The sequence below is a fragment of the Brassica napus genome, chromosome C3 (genome assembly GCF_020379485.1).
Source record: "Brassica napus cultivar Da-Ae chromosome C3, Da-Ae, whole genome shotgun sequence".
In the NCBI taxonomy this organism is placed as follows: Eukaryota; Viridiplantae; Streptophyta; class Magnoliopsida; order Brassicales; family Brassicaceae; genus Brassica; species Brassica napus.
Window position 1 is genome coordinate 7,886,377 of NC_063446.1, and position 18,548 is coordinate 7,904,924.

An 18,548-nucleotide genomic window follows, 5' to 3' on the forward strand; every position below is an offset into this window, starting at 1 on the left:
TAAACATTGGAATTACGTTCGATTGAAGTTTCATCGTACGTCTGCTTCCCGATTCAGAACCGGAATCAGAATCGGAACATTGTAAAAGCTTACGAAATCTCGCTTTCACAACGCTTCTAAAATATTTTCTTTAAAACACGTTGGAAGCTTACAATTCTGTTTTGGAATCACGATTCCATTCTTTAAAAAAAAAAAGACAATGTCTTATATTAATAAAAATATTAGATTATAGTTTTTAATTTATATAAAATCCAAATTTTAATAATATTGAATAGAGAGAATACAAATATACAAATATTAAAATTAATACTATAAATTATCTTTATGTACTGAAGTTTTTATTAAAGAGAAATCATTTTTAAAATACGTTATGTCAATTAATTATAAAAGTATTAAAAATAATTAATGCAATAATTTATTTTAAATTTAATTTATGTGTATTTTCACAGTATTAATATGAAATCATTTCAAAATTATTATAAATAAATAAATGTTTTATTTTAAATTTAAATCATATAATTTTTAGTTTTAGATTTTTTAAAAAAATCTGATATATATATATAGATACGCTTCCAACACTTACCCACTTCCTAAGTTTCTTTTAAAAAATATCGCTTCTGCACTGCTATACGCTTCTGCTTCTCACGTATCCGTTTCATGTAGGAAATAGTTATTCATTATGTTGGCCCATACCAACTTTAACGTCTTTTGTTATATTGAATATGTTAAACTTTCTATAAATTTTTTTCTTTTTTTACAAAGTGCTAAACTTTCTATAAATTTCGGTACCAGTAACTAGTCTTCCATTTTTAGCGAGACTTAGCTAGTACTTGACAATTCTATGAACTGCTAACTTTTGTTTTTAACAAAGCAGATTATAGTTGATAAAAAAAAACAAAGCAGATTATATCTAAAATTAATCGTAACTTTTTTAAAGTTTGTATCACTCTTACATATTATTCTTTCTAAAAAAACTAAGCCAATTTTTTTTAAGTGTTAATAAGTCATACATAACCCATAAGCTCCCCATCAATTTTTTTTCTAGCATATCAGATTTTGTCTACTAAAAAGAAATTTGTCATCAAAGTTTTCTAACAAAAAAAAAGGATATATCCTAAATCTGATATAAAGCCGATGATAAATTCATAATTGGTTTTAGATTTTCAATGTTTAGCTGTTTAGCTTAATTAATAACAGTTATACAAAAGAGATTTATAGATAAAACAAAAAACTGTTAAACTATAAAAATCAAGATATAAAAAATGAAAGAGTAGATGCGTTAAGGGGAAAATGAAAATATGTTAACTATTAATTAAGAATGTGTGGATTTTATGTATCATGAAAACTATAGAAAAATAAATTTATTAATGATTTTAACCAGAAACTAATGCACTAAAAACTATTAATTGAAGACTATCTTAAAATTATAAACCGTTCAGAAAGAAAAAAAAAAGACCACTTTAAGATTAGATACATCAATAAATAAACTCATAAAAGGAAAAATGAAAGAGGCTTGACACTTGAGAAGACTATGCAAATGTAATAACTGGGACATATGGTATGGTGGGTAGAACCGACACGCCATTTCTAATTAATTGCAACCCACTTTTGCTTAATATTCATTTTACTAGGTGATAAGAATGAACAAAAGCGATTTTTATTTTTTAATTTATCGATATTAAAAAATTTAAAGTTATAGGCACAAATATTAGATTTAATAATATATATCAAACGAAATTATGCATGTATATATAATGTAAGCTTAATTGTTTTTTTTTTGAAAAAGTTTGTGTAATTGGTTATGTGTAAATTAAATATATTGTATGGAAAAAATGTATAATAGTATGCAATAACTTATATTAATTTATTATGAATTTAAGACAACACAAAACATAGAAAATAGAATTATTGTTTTCATAATAGAATTATAATTATAAATTAAAAGAAACATAGGTAATAGAAAAATAAAATACGAAGAAAACAATTATAAGGAAACAAATAAAAAACTGATAAAACCAAAATTCCGTGAAAAATGTTTTTAGAACTCGTGGTTTGCAATCCTATAGAGAGAAATAACTAAGAATTAATTTACCAAACTAAACATACCTACTTACCAAATTCACTAAACGAATTGATATACCTCTTTCTGAATGCATCGATTTCTGGAACATCATTGAGTTCAAAAATAATTTTGGAAAAAACCCATCAATGTTAATCATGTTGATGTTTGCTTGAGAGAATGTTTAGATAAATAGAGAGTAGAAAAGAAGGATGTGGTGAGTCGATGAATTGTAGACATCATATATTTATATTATTAAAAGAGAAGTACCCATTAAAATATACTTCTAAGTTTTTTTAACTTATTTACACTTCCATGCCACTGAAAATTAAATTAAACTACATATTTTAATGCTTGTCTGTTGCAGTTAAATTAATGAGTTTTCCTTAATCAAATTTAAACTTAATATCATTAAATGAACCTACATATTTTTATGTTTGTCTTTTTCAGTTAAATGAATGAGTTTTCCTTAATCAAATTTAAACTTAATGTCATTAAATGAACCTAAAAATACATCATATTTAACGTAGCTTGTTACAGACGAGTACAACCCAATAATGAACTTGAATTTTATTTTTACGAAAACGTGAATCACTTGATGTATATAATATTTAAAATATATTAACTACAATATAACAAATGCATATAACCTTCCTATACTTTAGTTTGAAATGATCATGCTCAAGTTTTATATAGTCAACTTACATCATGCATCGATCGATGTACAATATTGAAACCACCTATAGTTTTTGTTTTCCTGATATATCAACCAACCAATCATCCTATTGATTTTCTAAGCTTTATAAAAAACAAATCAATAAATACAAACTCAAAATCCAATATCTTCTATTAATCAAAACATAATATTTTCAATGTCATATCTTTAATGTACCTATTAAAGATAGAAACTGTAACCATAATTACACTAATTATAAAATAGATTTGATTGCAACCAATTGATTAGAAAAATGAAATAGTAGATGCGTTAAGGGGAAAATGAAAATATGTTAACTATTAATTAAGAATGTGTGGATTTTATGTATCATGAAAACTATAGAAAAATAAATTTATTAATGATTTTAACCAGAAACTAATACACTAAAAACTATTAATTGAAGGCTATCTTAAAATTATAAACCGTTCAGAAAGAAAAAAAAGAGAGACCACTTTAAGATTAGATACATCAATAAATAAACTCATAAAAGGAAAAATGAAAGAGGCTTGACACTTGAGAAGACTATGCAAATGTAATAACTGGGACATAAGGTATGGTGGGTAGAACCGACACGCCATTTCTAATTAATTACAACCCACTTTTGCTTAATATTCATTTTATTCAACGCTAAATCATTTCATCGACATTTTGCTTTCATAGAATGTTAGAAACAATGGATTGGAAAGTTTAACCTAATACATTGAATTAATTTACATTAATAAATATATAATTATTTATGAAATAGTTCGGTATAAGATTCTTCTTCTCAGTTGTGACTTGTAAACTACGTAGTATTTTAGCTAGGGATGGTCACAAACATTTGTCTCGTCATATTTTGTTATTTTCAACCAATTTCGATCCAAAATTCTTGTTTCATATAAAATTTCATTTTCAAAATATAACAAGATGATATGTATTACATATTTTATTTGAGAAAAATATCTTTGAGAAAGTCTGTAGTATTTTGCAATCTATAATTATTAAATAATTCAACTGGGTAAGTATTTTTGTAACAAAAATATCAAAGATAATTCATTCTAATATGTGATGAATATCGGTTAACAATTAAAAATGCCGTTGCAAGTAATAATTTGTTAGTTGCAAAAAAAGTAATAATTTGTTAATTATTTAAGTCGTAGTTGGTTGTATATGTCCTCAAACTTTTTGACCGAATTGTTTTTTTTTTTAATATTCATTCACACCAACCACACCAACCATTCTCACCTACTCCTTTGAAAGATGCTGTGAACACTTGAATTGAAATGGATAGTTATAGGACCACCAGTCTCTGACGTACATATGTATTATGTTCGCTTATTAGTAGATATATATTTTTCTGAAATTGGTAATTTCATTCATTTAATTAGAAAATCGTGTTATATAAAAATTTAATTAAACATTTAAATATGATTCATGTCCGTTAAAATTGATAGTGTTTTTCTAATCAGTCGTTAGCTTTGTTTTCCAAAGAACATTTTTGTTTTATATTAAAAAGGTTGAAAAGTATAGCATATTTTTATATAAAAAGGTTGAGATAATTCAGGTTAAATCTGTGTGAGAAACCAGTTCTAAATTATGATTGGATCATAAATAATGTTTGGATAAAAAAATTTGATATCGGTTTAATGAAATTAATATACTTTTTTATTATTTTAATTAATTAATGTGAAATTAGAAATTTGTATCAATTATCTCAAATTTTTAGAAATTAGAAATTAGAAATTTGTATCAATTATCTCAATTTCAGAAATTAAAATTTTGTATCAATTATCTCAATTTCAGAAATTAGAATTTTTTTAATCAAAATGAGTCTATAATAGCAATTTGGAAAGAAACAAAAATCAGATATCTTAATTTTAAAGTTCTATTTAAAATAAAAAGAAGAATCCAAAGTCCTACCTACTAGCGTGTTAGTGATACGTCATGATCACAGAACGTTCATTTGTATCAATTAAAGGATAATAAAACAGTGTTATCGATGTAATCTGTTACCTTTTTGGCACCTAAATGAATTGTAAGTAAAATAAATGGAAACACGAAATGAGGTGTACATCCTTTTTTTTTTTTGAGTTGTACATCCTTTTGGTTGGTTGTTCGACATGCAACTTACAACTTTTGGTATTCGTGAATAGAAATAAGTGTACGAGCAAACGTATTTATATACTTGTATGGGTTTCTTTTGGTAATCATCAATGTTATGTACTTGTATGATTTTTATTTTCTCTAAGCTCGTTTTAATTTCTTCGTTCATTTTGACATTTTTGAACGAACTTAAACTTACAAAATATATTGTTTGAATAATAAAAAAAATTCTCAGGTTTATAGAAATTAATAACAAAACGGTCGACTATGGTTAAAAACAGATTAGTGTATGAGCTTAGAAAGCTAAATGTAGCTAAACATTTCACCGCTTATTTTTCTAGTTTTTATTCGCAACAATCATAAATAAATCGGTGAGATATACGTACTAGTGGTTTAGTTGCATTTAGACATAAAATTTCGTTGCATTAAACATAAATGAACGATAAACTAGCCATAAAATTTAGATATAAAAAAGTGTTTAACAAAAGATGGTTAAGTTGCATTTAGACATAAAATTTCGTATTGTGCAATTTGTGTATTAAAAAAAATGTAGTATTAAAAATTAAGGGTATCAAAATTTATTTGAAAAGAAATTCAATTTCTTTCCTAAACTAGCCTTTAGACCATTGTATCAGTCTTACGGTCAGTGTTAATTTTGAGATTTGGAAGGAATGAAATTTGATAAAATATCCATGATTCCAACACATAATCTATCATAAAATCATAGCATATACCACAAGTGAAATCGTAGTTCTATAGCTGAAACCCTAAGCCATATATTCAGTTTGATTAGCTGAAACCTTAGTCTGTGTTATTCTCAGAATGAAGCGCGTTTTTGTAATTGGTTCAAAGGTTAGTTTACATTTCTTTGTACGTTAATTGTTGTTTTGTAAGTTTTTATTTGGTAAAATTGTTTTGTAAAGTTATTTAGTTTGAACGTATTTTTTTGCAAAATTTCCTTAACATATCATTAACAACCAACCAAGTTTCAATCATTAACATGCCTCTGAGAGGAATCACTTCTTTTTGTACGTTCATGGTTATTTAATTTGAAGGTATTTTTGCAAATTTCCATATTATCATAATTCATAACAACCAACCAAGTTCCAATTGGTCAGAGCGGACCAAACTGATTCAGTTCACTATACTATCTTTTATATTTGTAGTTTTTGGAAAATAACTGGGCCTAATTATGGGCTAAGGGCTAACGTGACTAAAGCAAGAAGTTAGAAAGTCGGAAACAACTGTTGTAGAGGAAGAGAAACGTTTGGACTCTCACTTTTTTTTCCTTTCGATCTATATGCAAGTTGAGAGAAAAAATGGAGACGAATAAAGAAGAAATGACTCCTCTCAGAGGCATACTATGTCTGAAAAACAGTCAAGGCATGAAGAAAATCGAGGAGACAGAGGACTGCTTCATTCTAGATTGCGACACTTCGGATTCTTTCGACTTTAAAATAGAGATCAAGAAAGAAATAACTCCCCTCAGAAACATATTATGTGTGAAAAACAGACAAGACATGAAGAGAATCGAGGAGACGGAAGACTGCTTCATTCTTGATTTTGACCCTTTTGATTCTTTCGACTTTAAAAAGCTCTCAGTCTCCAGTGGTGGTGATAAAGATCTGGATATTATCCATGAGACAGGCCAGGTCTTAGTTTTGAAGTTTAGGGATTAGTTCTGGGGTTCATCTCTATATTTGCTCTAATTAACTTTATTTTTGAAAATGTGATATAATCTCAGGTGGCTTGTAGGGATTACCCACATCCAAGACACCTTTGCTTCGACTTTTCCCTTTGGATCAACTCCTAATGCAACCCATTGTCATCTGGTAATTACTTGTCTCTTTCTTTTTAAAGGATTTAAGGAAAAAATAAGTATGAAATGGGTTAACTTGGTGTTCAAGTATTGTCTTTTCCTCCTTTAGATATGGCAAGTATTTTAACTATAGAGATTAACATGAATGAATGAATATATGCAGTGTTACTGTTGCGTCTGCGATAAGCCTGCTCCTTGTGCACAATGGATGTCGCATTGCAATACTTCAGCGGACTCTATGGGGCGGAAGTTACCAACCCCTGAGAGTCAGAGCTTCTATTACTCCGATTAATATCTTCTTTTTGTTGACAGTTTCTCCCTTGCATTTTCACATCTTTGAATGAGTAGTAGATCAACATAGCCTTGGAAGACTATGGATTAACAATGCATAACTGTTTAGTATGAGATTTTTATGGGTGATTTGCTAGGCTATATTGTTTCTTGCTTGAGGATTCGGTACAAACCTCTGTAAAACGGGTCATATGTGCCCAAAGTTCATAAAATGGAAAGCACAAAGCAAATTTATATGCCTAAAGCTTTGTGCCACATAAAATAGAGGATTGTTGATTTGTTTCAATATTTCTGTAGTTACATAATTTTGTTCCAAGGAAACACAAACCATATTCATATAACCACAAAAACAATCAGAAATTCAGAACCAAACCAAGCATTTCCGAGAATATATATAACTTCCTTGTTCAAATACCAAAGTCCCTAGATTGAGTAGATGAGGCATGCCGCATGCATGTTACTATGTTAGCAGTGTAAGGTGTGATCAATGATCATGATGATTGTATGTGGACATGAGCATTATATATGTGTATGAGATTCGATCATTTTGCATTTTCAATTATCAACTGCCCATATTGCTAATGCGGAATCTGTTTATGCAATTTGTACGTCTAGTTCTATCAATTCGTTCTTTTAAAATCCTATCTTGTAATTTTATGCACTTTATATTTTAGTTCATATTGAAATATTAGTGTAAGCTCTTATTTCTAATAAAGGATATACATATGACATTCTTATCTTAAATCCAACATGTCATAACTCATAATCTTAAAATTAGAATCAGATAAACATACAACAAGGTTCATAATAATAAGATGAGGACTTGATGTGATGATAATAATAAACCATCCGCGTTGACCAAAAAAAAAAACCCATCCGTAGGTTAGGTCATTGGCTTTAATTTTGCTTTGGGGTCAAGCAAATAATCCAAACAAATTTTTTTTTTTTTTTGCCTCTTCTCCAAGTTCTTTCACATGGGTATATATATATATATAAGTGTGTATGTATAGCCTGTAGAAGAAAAAGAAAAAGAGATTTCAAAATCAAAATAAAAAGATTTAAGAGAGTTTTAGTTTGTCGAGCTTCTTCCCCTTCCCAGAGTTAGTTACACAAAGATGATGATCCGTTCAAGAAGCGCAGCTACAACCGCCGTTAGATCCTTGGGCTACCTCCGCCACTCTTCCGCACTCGTTCACTCTCCACTCCTCTCCGGCGCCACCGCCACCCCCGTCCGCCACTTCACCTCTCCCGGCAACAGGTAGAATCTAAAGCTTAGGGTTTCGTAATCGCTCTGCGGAATGTGAACGGATTCGTCTAGCTTAGAGCTCGATTTGGTTGGTGATATGTTTGTTTATCGTCTTCTTCTTGTTATATATAGCTACCAAATCAAGCCGCCGGTGAACTGGGGAATCCGAATCGTCCCGGAGAAGAGAGCGTGCGTGATTGAGCGGTTCGGCAAATACGTCAAGACTCTGGAGTCAGGGATCCACTTCCTCGTCCCCGGCGTGGACCGTATCGCGTATGTGCATTCGCTCAAGGAGGAAGCGATTCCGATTGGGAACCAGACTGCGATTACGAAGGATAACGTCAGCATCCACATCGATGGTGTTCTTTACGTCAAGGTTGTTGTTATTCTTTGATTACTTTTCAGATCTGTGTTGAGTTTTTTTGCGTTTGATATATTGGACTTGTGTTTTGCAGATTGTGAATCCGCATCTGGCGTCTTACGGCGTTGAGAATCCGATCTACGCTGTTATGCAGTTGGCTCAGACCACTATGCGGAGTGAACTTGGGAAGATTACTCTTGACAAGACTTTTGAGGAACGAGATGCGTTGAATGTCAAGATTGTGGTTCGTTTTCTTTGCTTTTTGTCATCTTTAGTACTTAAAGATTGCAGTTTGTTTAGCTTTTTTGATCGTTTAGTCATTGCTGGGTCTGAGTTTGGTTGATGATAGTTTGTATAATGCAGCTTGGGAATGTGGTTTATGTGTTGAATATTACAAGCATGTGATGATTCTTTTTGCCTTAAATTGAGCCTAGTTTCGAATTGAACACTAGGGATTCTTCAGTGTCATGCTAGTTTAGCTTTTTGCTTCTTTTAATCGTTTTGCTGAGTCTGAGTTTGAGTTTAATTTTTGTTAGATAAGAGTATGTAAAATGCAGCTGAGGAATGTAGTTATGTATTGGATATTGTTACAAGCATGTAATGGTTTTGAGATGGTATCATTCTTGCAGGAAGCCATCAATGTTGCTGCTAAAGATTGGGGTCTTGAGTGCCTTCGTTATGAGATAAGTGAGTACTTTTTTTCTCTTTTTTGACTCTTTTTGATGGGTTCTCTTGTTTGGCTATTTCTAAGTACATGTTTTGTTGTATGCCAGGGGATATCATGCCTCCTAATGGAGTGAGGGTTGCTATGGAAATGCAAGCTGAAGCTGAACGTAAAAAGAGAGCCCAGATTCTCGAGTCTGAAGGTGAATTAGCTAACTTATGTCCTGTGATTGAACAGTGTGCTTTTGCTACAGCTCAAGAGTACAGAGTAAAGCCTGTTTAGCTTGTTTCTGATGATCTGTTTTACTGACTTGAACAGGAGAACGCCAAGCCCATATCAACATAGCTGATGGTAAGAAGAGTTCTGTAATCTTGGAATCAGAAGCTGCAAAGATGGACCAAGTCAATCGAGCATCAGGTTTGTATTAACTACTTAGTAAAGCATTGACGCATCATAATAAGATGTCTCTAGCCATTCTTCAATCTTTTTTTTTATCACAACATTTCTTCTTTGTTGTATTGATTTTCAGGCGAGGCAGAAGCAATATTAGCTAGAGCACAAGCAACAGCGAGGGGGTTGACCATGTTATCTCAATCCCTCAAGGAAACTGGTGGAGTGGAGGTTAGTATAATATGAGCTTAACCTGATGTTAGTCGTATCCTGCTACTTATAACTTGATCCTTTAAACGAGTTTGGTTTCACACCTTATACCTTGATCCTTTAGACGAGTTTGTTTCCCATAAATGATTCTTTCTGTCTAGAATCTGCTTAGAGGTTTATGTGGCTTATAGGACTTGGTAGTGTTGAGTTAAGTAACTTGAGAACTCGTGATTTATCGTGTTGTGGTATGCAGGCTGCGAGTTTGAGAGTTGCTGAGCAATACATTCAAGCTTTTGGGAACATCGCCAAGGAGGTAAACACCACAACTTACTATACCAAATTCCACTTGGTTATCTCATCCTATCTACTTGTTAATTTCGTCCTCCCTTGGGTATTATTAATCTAAAAGAGTTAATCAATTTTGTTAGGGTACAACGATGCTGCTTCCGAGTTCAGCTGCAAATCCTGCAAACATGATCGCTCAAGCCTTGACAATGTACAAAAGCCTCGTCCCCAACGGTGGTATCCAAGAAACTTCAGCTGTGGAATCCTCGTCTAAAGCGAAATAGAAGTGGTGGTGGTGGTAGAAGAGCTAGGAACAATGATAATTCTTTTGATCTGTGAGAAACAGTTTATCTTTCTAAGTTTGCAAACAGAAAAACAAATCTAAGCTCTAATTTCTGAAAGGAGATTTTTGCACCAAGTTTGGTCTTAAAATGTTTAGTTTCTGTTCTTTTGCATCTTCATTTCATCTGCATTGCTTGCCATTAAACAGATAATCGATGTAACAATATCCCTTTGTCGTTTGATTGCTATGGTGGAGTGACTAACTCTTGTGACAAGGATAAGAAACTGTTCCTAGAGGAAGAACGGCGTAGGTCGTTGACAGACAAGAGCCTCGAAGAATCTAATGGTGACATGAACATTTTTTTAGTCTTTTTCTTGAAATAGCATGTCTTGGCTGTCTGTACAACCACTGTATATATATATATATATCCTCTTTGTTGTCTTCTCCTATATATTTGCTCAGCCTCTAATAAGGAAAATTAAAAAAGGGATCAGAAAGGGAGTTTCATTGTTTGCTTCACAGTTCTTCCCATCGTACTTTGTTTATTTTTCTTACCAACACTACCATGGGAGCCTGTGCGAGCACGCCTAGGAAGTCTGATATTCTTGAAACCCCTGCCACCACCGAAAACGCTGTCGTTGAGTCCAAGAACGTCCAAACCGAAGCTGTATCTCAGGTTTTTGTGGATCAAATATCATTTGGTTTCTGAGCAAAATAGCTAATGCTTTTGGATGAAAGATGTGTAATTACTTTTGTTCTTCCTTGGCGAGTTACAGGAGAAGGCAGATGAAGTTGTTGCAGAGAAGAAGGAAGAGTCTAATGTAGATGAAGCAGAGATACAGAAGGAGGCTGAACCAGCCAAACCGGCGGAGGCAGACAAGCCTGTCGAGGCTGTGAAGACCGAGGAAACTCAAGAAGCTGCTGTTGATGAGAAAGCTTCTTCTGGTGAGACTGAGCCACCAAAACAAGAGGAGGCTACAACCGCCAGTGATACCAAAACTAACGAAGAGCCTCTTGCAACCCTTTAAACTCATTTCTCAACTCTGTAATATGTACGTTTCTCATCATTGTCGTATTTCTATTGCTGCCACATGTATAACAATAAACTAATTTCTATAATTATCCAGCGTGGTACGTATCTATTTGTTGGGCTTAGGTATAAATGGGCTTTAAATTAACCAATGATTTTTTGTTTCAGTAAAGGTAAAGCTAAGTTTTCTTTGTCCCACATCGGAACAAGTAGTAGAGTTGATAGGTGTTGCGTAGATATAAATAAAGAGGCTCTCTCACACTATCAAACCATCTTTGCGCTTGGGGCAATGACGCAGCTAATGAGGTACTAACCGAGGCGCGTCTATTGCTGGTTGAAAACTATTTCCAAACCCCCTCCTGGGCCTAAGCTTGTCTTGGGCCTTCGAGAATTTCTGGAAGGGCTCCCTTCGGGGTAAAGCTCTACAAATCTTTAGTTCAATTTTTTGTTTGTAGCTTTCTGATTATAGACTGAAAACGTTTTCTATTATCAATCTAAACCACTCCATTCATAGAAGAAAAACAGAGGAAGAGACTCTTATTTTTTTCTTTCTCAGACATGGCAGAGTAGTATTAGCAACTTTAGTGGGTTTAGACTGAACTGGGCTTTAATGAGCTTGTTCTCCCACATCGTTTACACAACTCAAGAACACTAATGAATATGAACTATAAATTAGACGCAGAGCAGTTTGATAAAGAAAGACTCACGGAGCCGTGCACTGAGGGCAAAGCGAACTTTTCTTTCGCCTTTTACCAAAGGATACCGTGTTTTTTTTTGATATTTACGAGGAGCTTCCTGGCCCTCACTTTGTGGGTCCAGACTAGTCACGTGGCAGACTTAGAGCCTTTGGCGACCGCTTTGGATCAGGCCACGTGTTGGTCTCCTCGGGCCGAAGAACCTATGTGAAAACCTCGGTGGCCAGTGCGAATCGAACCTGGGGCCGTACTTGCAGCCGCAAACCGTATACCACCAGACTAACTCGTCCTGGTTAGGATATCGTGTTCTCTCTGCATTTAACGGCATACGCCTATTTTTGGAAAATGGTTTAGAAATAAACCTCCATCAGTTCTTTAGTTTAAAATTATAATATTTTTGAGGTATATAGGTGTCCAATTTTTTTTTTTTTTTTTTTTTTTTTTTTTTGCTAACCGAGTATCCTGGCCCCACCGAAGTAGTCCAGACTAGAGACTAAAGTGAGCATGGACGCTGCCAGGGCGTCACCATGTGGCTCACCGTGTAACGGTCTTCGGTCTCGGATGCTGCAGCCCACATGTAAATTCCGCAGTGGCCAAAGTTCGAACTCAGGGGCGGACACTCCAGCTGGAGCTCCTATACCACTAGACCAAAGCAACTTGGTTAGGTGTCCAAATATTACTTCAACAATATTTGATAAGTGTTTGCCACTATGGTTCTTTTCTCCGACAATTACCACTAACTAAAAATCAGAATTATCTCGGGTTTGGTTCGAGTGTAGTAGTCTTTAATGAGTGATTGTCGTATCGTTTTGGTGCCTGCAGCGCGGTGAACTTATATTGAACGCGAGGCTTATGACGGAAGATGCAGGTTGAGACCTGAGAGGAAAGATAATTGGTGGTTTACGCGGCGGACCTTGGAAGATGCTGTTAAGAGTGTGACGGATGAAAGTAGTGAGGTTGGAAGAATCATGAGAAGTGGAGATGTGTTTTGACTTTTGAGTGACTAAGGTTTTGCTGATCGTTATATCAGCAAGTTTAAACATAACTTAATTGATCTTGTGAAGACATGAATTATCATTTTTAGTCATTCCATTTAGTTCGGTTTAATTGGAAATTAGTCATGTTTGGTATTGTTTGAGTCTCGGAGAGATAGATTTGTAGTAGGGCATGTTGCATATTTGCATTGCATGCTCTTTGCATGTCCCCTAAGATTAGCTAATTAATAAATTTCTTCCAGATGCTAATAAATCTATATTCTATTCCCTTTATGGATTATGAACAATTTTTTAAAAATGTCTTTTAATTTTTTTTATTAAATTAATGTGAGAATTTATTTATATAATTTTATTTTATTTTGGAACGAAATTTAGCTTATAACTTCTTTTTTTCAACATTAGCTTATAAACAAAAAAAGAAATCACGGAATTTAATGAATGCCCCCAATTGTATTTGGCATAATCGTAACAATTTTGAAAGTCATGATCTTCGCAAATTCCATAAGCTTATGATATACATCTGGAAGCATAGAAATAATATCGTAGTCTTGATTATGCAGTTAATTAGCATAGAAATATAATTATGCTATAGATTAGGGGATAATTTCAGGAGACTTTAGGGTCTGATTGGTAACGACCGTAACTTTAAAATTTTTGCTGTAGAAAAAAATCTGTAAACCTTTTGCTGTGGCTTTAGATTTTATTGCTGTAGAATTTTATGGAAAGCACTAAAAAATTGCTTTGGATATTTGGCTTTGTAGAGCATTTGTACAGCTGTAGGTTATTTCAAGAGCTGTGGTTTCAAAAAAATATTTAAAGCTTGATTGCTCTGAATTTGATGCTTTTGAAATAAATAAGTCTGTGGACAACACCTACAGCAACTACCAATCACCCCCTAGATAGCAAAAGGAAATCACAGATCGTAAAAAAAATAAATAAACGAAACTAAAGACTTGGCTTATTCGTGGAGCCGTGGAGGCTTGAATCATTCAACTCATAATAGCACTTTCCTAAACTTCAGGTCATCTGCAACTGAAATTTTATAAACAAAACATAAGAAACATAAGAACAAGAATAGAAAAAAACGAAGGGACAGAAACAGAAATGGGATCAAAGTTTCATGCTTTTATGTTTCCATGGTTTGGTTTTGGCCACATGACTGCATTTCTACATCTGGCTAACAAGCTAGCTGAAAAAGGGCACAAAATCACTTTCTTGCTCCCCAAGAAAGGTCTGAAGCAACTTGAACCTCTCAATCTGTTCCCAAAATCCATTGTCTTTCACATTCTTACCATCCCTTCCGTCGATGGTCTCCCTGATGGCGCCGAAACAACCTCAGATATCCCAATCACGTTTGGGAGTTTTCTGGCCTCAGCTATGGACCGCACACGCGGTCAGGTCGAAGAAGCGGTTCGATTAGGTAAACCGGATCTAATTTTCTTTGATTTTGCTCACTGGATTCCGGACATAGCTAGAGATTGTGGAGCCAAGAGTGTGAATTTTGTAACGATTTCTGCAGCATGTGTAGCTATCTCATTTGTCCCTGGTCGTAGTCCAGATGAATTAGCTATACCTCCTCCGGGGTATCCTTCGTCCAAGGTGTTGCTTCACGGACAAGAAACCAATTCCTTGTCATTTCTGTCCTATCCATTTGGTGATGGAGTGACGTTTTACGAACGGATCATGACAGGGCTTGTGAACTGTGATGTCATATCGATAAGGACTTGCCAGGAAATGGAAGGAAAATTCTGCGATTTTATCGAAAGGGAATTTCAAAGAAAAGTTCTCTTGACGGGTCCAATGCTTCCTGAGCCGGACAATATCAAACCACTAGAAGATCGATGGCATCAATGGCTGAGCCGGTTCGAACCAGGATCAGTAGTATACTGTTCGCTTGGCAGCCAAATCATTCTTGAGAAGGAAGAATTTCAAGAACTCTGCTTAGGAATTGAGCTGACCGGTTTACCATTTATTGTAGCGGTAAAGCCACCAAAAGGCGCATCTACCATCCAGGAAGCATTACCAGAAGGGTTCGAAGATCGGGTTAAGGAGCGTGGAGTGGTTTGGGGAGAATGGATGCAGCAGCCACTGATATTGGCTCATCCATCAATAGGTTGCTTTGTGAGCCATTGCGGGTTTGGGTCAATGTGGGAGTCTCTATTGAATAACTGCCAAATAGTGTTTATTCCACATTTGGGTGAACAAATATTTAACACCAGGCTAATGAGCGAGGAACTCGAGGTTTCAGTGGAGGTGAAAAAAGATGAAACAGGATGGTTTCCAAAGGAGAGCTTAAGCGGTGCGGTTAGGTCAGTAATGGACAAAGACACCGAGCTAGGGAACCTAGTAAGGAGGAACCATGCCAAATGGAAGGAGTCTCTACTTAGTTCCGGAATAATCAGTGGTTATGTCAGCAAGTATGTAGAAGCACTGGAGAAACTAGTCTAAAAGAGACAACATGAAATAAATTGCATTGGTCTTAGTAACGTTGCTATCATTAACTATATATACCACATAACATAAAATGAATTTTCTATCTTGTAAGATAAACATCTATATAACAATCAAATCACTCCTTGTAATGATTTCCTGAAAGAGTTGCCAAAAAATAAATTCAAAGAATTTAAAGAAATATTGGGACATTGGTATGAAAATGAAGTTTTAGCTTGTAAGTTTCAATTGTCACAAAAAAAAAGCTTGTAAGTTTCAATATCTTAGTCTGTTTTCTTTTCATTGGTGTATCCTACTTGTGTTTTTTTAAGACTTTTTCTTGGGTTCACCCCCTAGGGTGAACCTTTAGGTTCACCAACCAATAGAAAGTTGTCATTTTAGATCTAGTATCTTTTAATTAAGGAAACAAAATAACTTACCAAATTATATTATGCTTTTAAAATAAAAAATAAAAAATTAAATAAAGAGAAATAACAATAGTTCTAAAAAAAGATTATTTAAAAAAAATATTTTTTTTTAAGATTTAGAGTTTAGTGTTTAAGATTTAGAATTTAGAATTTATCCAAATGTTTAGTGTTTTTCCAAGGGTTTAGGGTTTACCTAAGGGTTTAGGGTTTACCCAAGAGTTTAGGGTTTACCCAAGGGTTTAAGGTTTTCCCAAGGGTTTAGGGTTTAGGATTAGAGTTTAGGGTTTAGTGTTTTGTTGACAACATGTTTAGTGTTTTTCCAAGGGTTTAGGGGTTTACCCAAAGATTTAGGGTTTACCCAAGGATTTAGGGTTTAGGATTAGAGTTTAGGGTTTAGTATTAGGGTTTAGTGTTTTGTTGACAACATTTTTTTTTTTGAATTCGTTTTTTATATATTATTTTTATTTATTTTTAAATTTTATTTTGAAAAAATAATATAATTTGACAAGTTATTTGGTTTCCTTAATTAAAAGATACTAGATTTAAAATGAAAATTTTCTATTGGTTGGTTCACCCTAGGGGTGAACCCAAGAATAACTCTTTTTTTAATTCACTAGTTACTTATTAGACGTTATTTGTCAGGTAGTGAATACATTTAAAAAATAAAAAAATGGTTTCATTTGAATTATTGTTGTTAAATAACGATATAACTATAATATTTTATCTTTCTTTATTGATTTCCATTAGTTATACGATTTGATGTTAATCCGGGAACAAGGATTTCCACATCTACTGTGAACATTTTATTGGTAACTTCCGATCTAAATGATTTCAGTTTTTTTTTTTGATCTGAGTAAATGATTAACTATATAATATAATAAAATTAATCTTATATCTTGTAAGATAAACTTTTATAAAACAATAAAATAACTCATTGTAATGATTTCCTAAAAGATTAGGCAAATAAATTACTTTAAATAATTTTAAGAAATATTTGGACATCAATACGGAAAAAAAGTCTTAGTGGTTAGTTTCTATATCATAGTGTGTTATTATGTAATTGGTGTGTCCTACTTATGTTTTCTTCGTTCATTAGTACTTTATTCTAATGTCTAGTGTTTTAAATGTTACTAGATTTTGACCCGCGATTTCAAATTGCGGGATTATTTTCTAAAAAAACTTTAATTTTTGATATTTTATTTTTTGTTGTGTTAATATTTTTATTTTTGGCACATATATACTATAAATTATATTAAATTTTAACCCATTCTAAAGATATACTATGTAAAAAATATATTAATTATTCTCATATTTTTTTAATTTTGGTATATATATGTTTTCGATGCCATGAATATTATATTAATTTATTTTATATAATATTATGTAATTTATATAATGAAAATAAATTTTTCTAACCCAATAAATTTTCATGTTTATCAATTATTCCAATTACTTCATTTTTATCGAACTGTATTTCAAAATACTAAACAACCGATTTTTTTGAAATATCAATACTATGAAAATAGTAATCATTTTATTTAAATAAAATTTATATGGTTTAATTTCCAACTGATTTTATATTATAACCTGAAAAGAAAAATTCATGCTGTAAAATGAGATATGTTAGTGTAAATAAATCCATAAATGATTTAATGTTAAAAACACCTACCTAATAGCAATAATTAATTGCTTATTTATAAACGAACTAAACACTTATTATTTACAAATAATCTAAACAAACTTGTATATTATGTAAACAAAATTATTTTCAAAAGATTTGTTTCCTTATTAAATGAGTGAAATTAATTGAAAAGATCTTTAAAATAAGCAATGGCATGACAATGTAAATAAATTGAAAACTAATGGCAGAATCCTATTAGGGATTTTGCTTTAATAGTATAGATTTATATGGTTTAATTTCCAACTGATTTTATATTATAACCTGAAAAGAAAAATTCATGCTGTAAAATGAGATATGTTAGTGTAAATAAATCCATAAATGATTTAATGTTAAAAACACTTACCTAATAGCAATAATTAATTGCTTATTTATAAACGAACTAAACACTTATTATTTACAAATAATCTAAACAAACTTGTATATTATGTAAACAAAATTATTTTCAAAAGATTTGTTTCCTTATTAAATGAGTGAAATTAATTGAAAAGATCTTTAAAATAAGCAATGACATGACAATGTAAATAAATTGAAAACTAATGGCAGAATCCTATTAGGAATTTTGCTTTAATAGTATAGATTGGTCATATTGTGAATGCGGATGTTAACTTGAATTTTGTTATTGTAAAAAGAATTATTTTATATTGTTGAATGTATATATTTTAAACATTTACCAATATTAGACATTTAATTTTTTTCTGTAAACACAAAAATCTTATACATAAATCGACAATAATTTTATATAGTCTTGAACAGTTTATGGTTTTAGCCATTTTTATAAATATTTATCTTGTTATAAAATTTTCCAATTGGATATTGTATTCAAATATGCTTTAATCACATTTTTTATAAATAATTTATTTAAAAAAATAATTTGACAGTTATTT

At 32.2% G+C, this 18,548-nt stretch overlaps 3 protein-coding genes, 1 non-coding gene and 1 pseudogene across 5 annotated transcripts; all 5 read left to right on the forward strand.

Moving 5' to 3' along the window:
- Positions 1–5,354: 5,354 nt before the first annotated feature.
- On the forward strand, positions 5,355–7,107 carry LOC106437534 (annotated as a pseudogene).
- Positions 7,108–7,965: 858 nt separating this feature from the next.
- On the forward strand, positions 7,966–10,764 carry LOC106437533 (stomatin-like protein 2, mitochondrial). Of its 2 annotated transcripts, XR_007321199.1 has the most exons (10): positions 7,966–8,224; positions 8,345–8,588; positions 8,668–8,817; positions 9,203–9,260; positions 9,347–9,439; positions 9,556–9,654; positions 9,767–9,858; positions 10,091–10,150; positions 10,266–10,457; positions 10,613–10,764. XR_007321199.1 is itself a non-coding variant. In XM_013878435.3 (9 exons), the coding sequence occupies exons 1-9, from the start codon at positions 8,082–8,084 to the stop codon at positions 10,404–10,406; spliced, it is 1,080 nt and encodes a 359-aa protein (XP_013733889.1). In that variant the 5' UTR covers positions 7,966–8,081; the 3' UTR covers positions 10,407–10,540. The 2 variants fall into 2 exon arrangements, 1 of the variants encoding a protein (XP_013733889.1); XM_013878435.3 differs by lacking the exon at positions 10,613–10,764 and having other exon boundaries at positions 10,266–10,540.
- Positions 10,765–10,863: 99 nt separating this feature from the next.
- BNAC03G14750D lies at positions 10,864–11,860 on the forward strand. The gene is made up of 2 exons (XM_013878436.3): positions 10,864–11,081; positions 11,182–11,860. Exons 1-2 carry the CDS (start codon positions 10,971–10,973, stop codon positions 11,431–11,433), a joined length of 363 nt encoding a protein of 120 aa, XP_013733890.1. The 5' UTR covers positions 10,864–10,970; the 3' UTR covers positions 11,434–11,860.
- Positions 11,707–11,857, forward strand: LOC125584804. The gene has a single exon (XR_007321712.1). It is a non-coding gene; the product is annotated as a U4 spliceosomal RNA (small nuclear RNA).
- A 2,327-nt stretch (positions 11,861–14,187) lies between the features above and the next one.
- On the forward strand, positions 14,188–15,967 carry LOC106437532 (UDP-glycosyltransferase 79B6-like). The gene has a single exon (XM_013878432.3). The coding sequence runs from the start codon at positions 14,230–14,232 to the stop codon at positions 15,571–15,573; it is 1,344 nt and encodes a 447-aa protein (XP_013733886.2). The 5' UTR covers positions 14,188–14,229; the 3' UTR covers positions 15,574–15,967.
- Positions 15,968–18,548: the final 2,581 nt, after the last annotated feature.

What these genes read in the sequence shown, in the direction of transcription:
- BNAC03G14750D (XM_013878436.3), top strand. Translation starts at nt 10,971, where the DNA reads ATGGGAGCCTGTGCGAGCACGCCTAGGAAGTCTGATATTCTTGAAACC. An exon ending in AAACCGAAGCTGTATCTCAG is followed by an intron (nt 11,082 to 11,181) that starts GTTTTTGTGGAT and finishes GGCGAGTTACAG; the next exon opens with GAGAAGGCAGATGAAGTTGT.
- LOC106437532 (XM_013878432.3), top strand. Translation starts at nt 14,230, where the DNA reads ATGGGATCAAAGTTTCATGCTTTTATGTTTCCATGGTTTGGTTTTGGC.
- LOC106437533 (XM_013878435.3), top strand. Translation starts at nt 8,082, where the DNA reads ATGATGATCCGTTCAAGAAGCGCAGCTACAACCGCCGTTAGATCCTTG. An exon ending in TTCACCTCTCCCGGCAACAG is followed by an intron (nt 8,225 to 8,344) that starts GTAGAATCTAAA and finishes TGTTATATATAG; the next exon opens with CTACCAAATCAAGCCGCCGG. An exon ending in AGGAAACTGGTGGAGTGGAG is followed by an intron (nt 9,859 to 10,090) that starts GTTAGTATAATA and finishes TGTGGTATGCAG; the next exon opens with GCTGCGAGTTTGAGAGTTGC.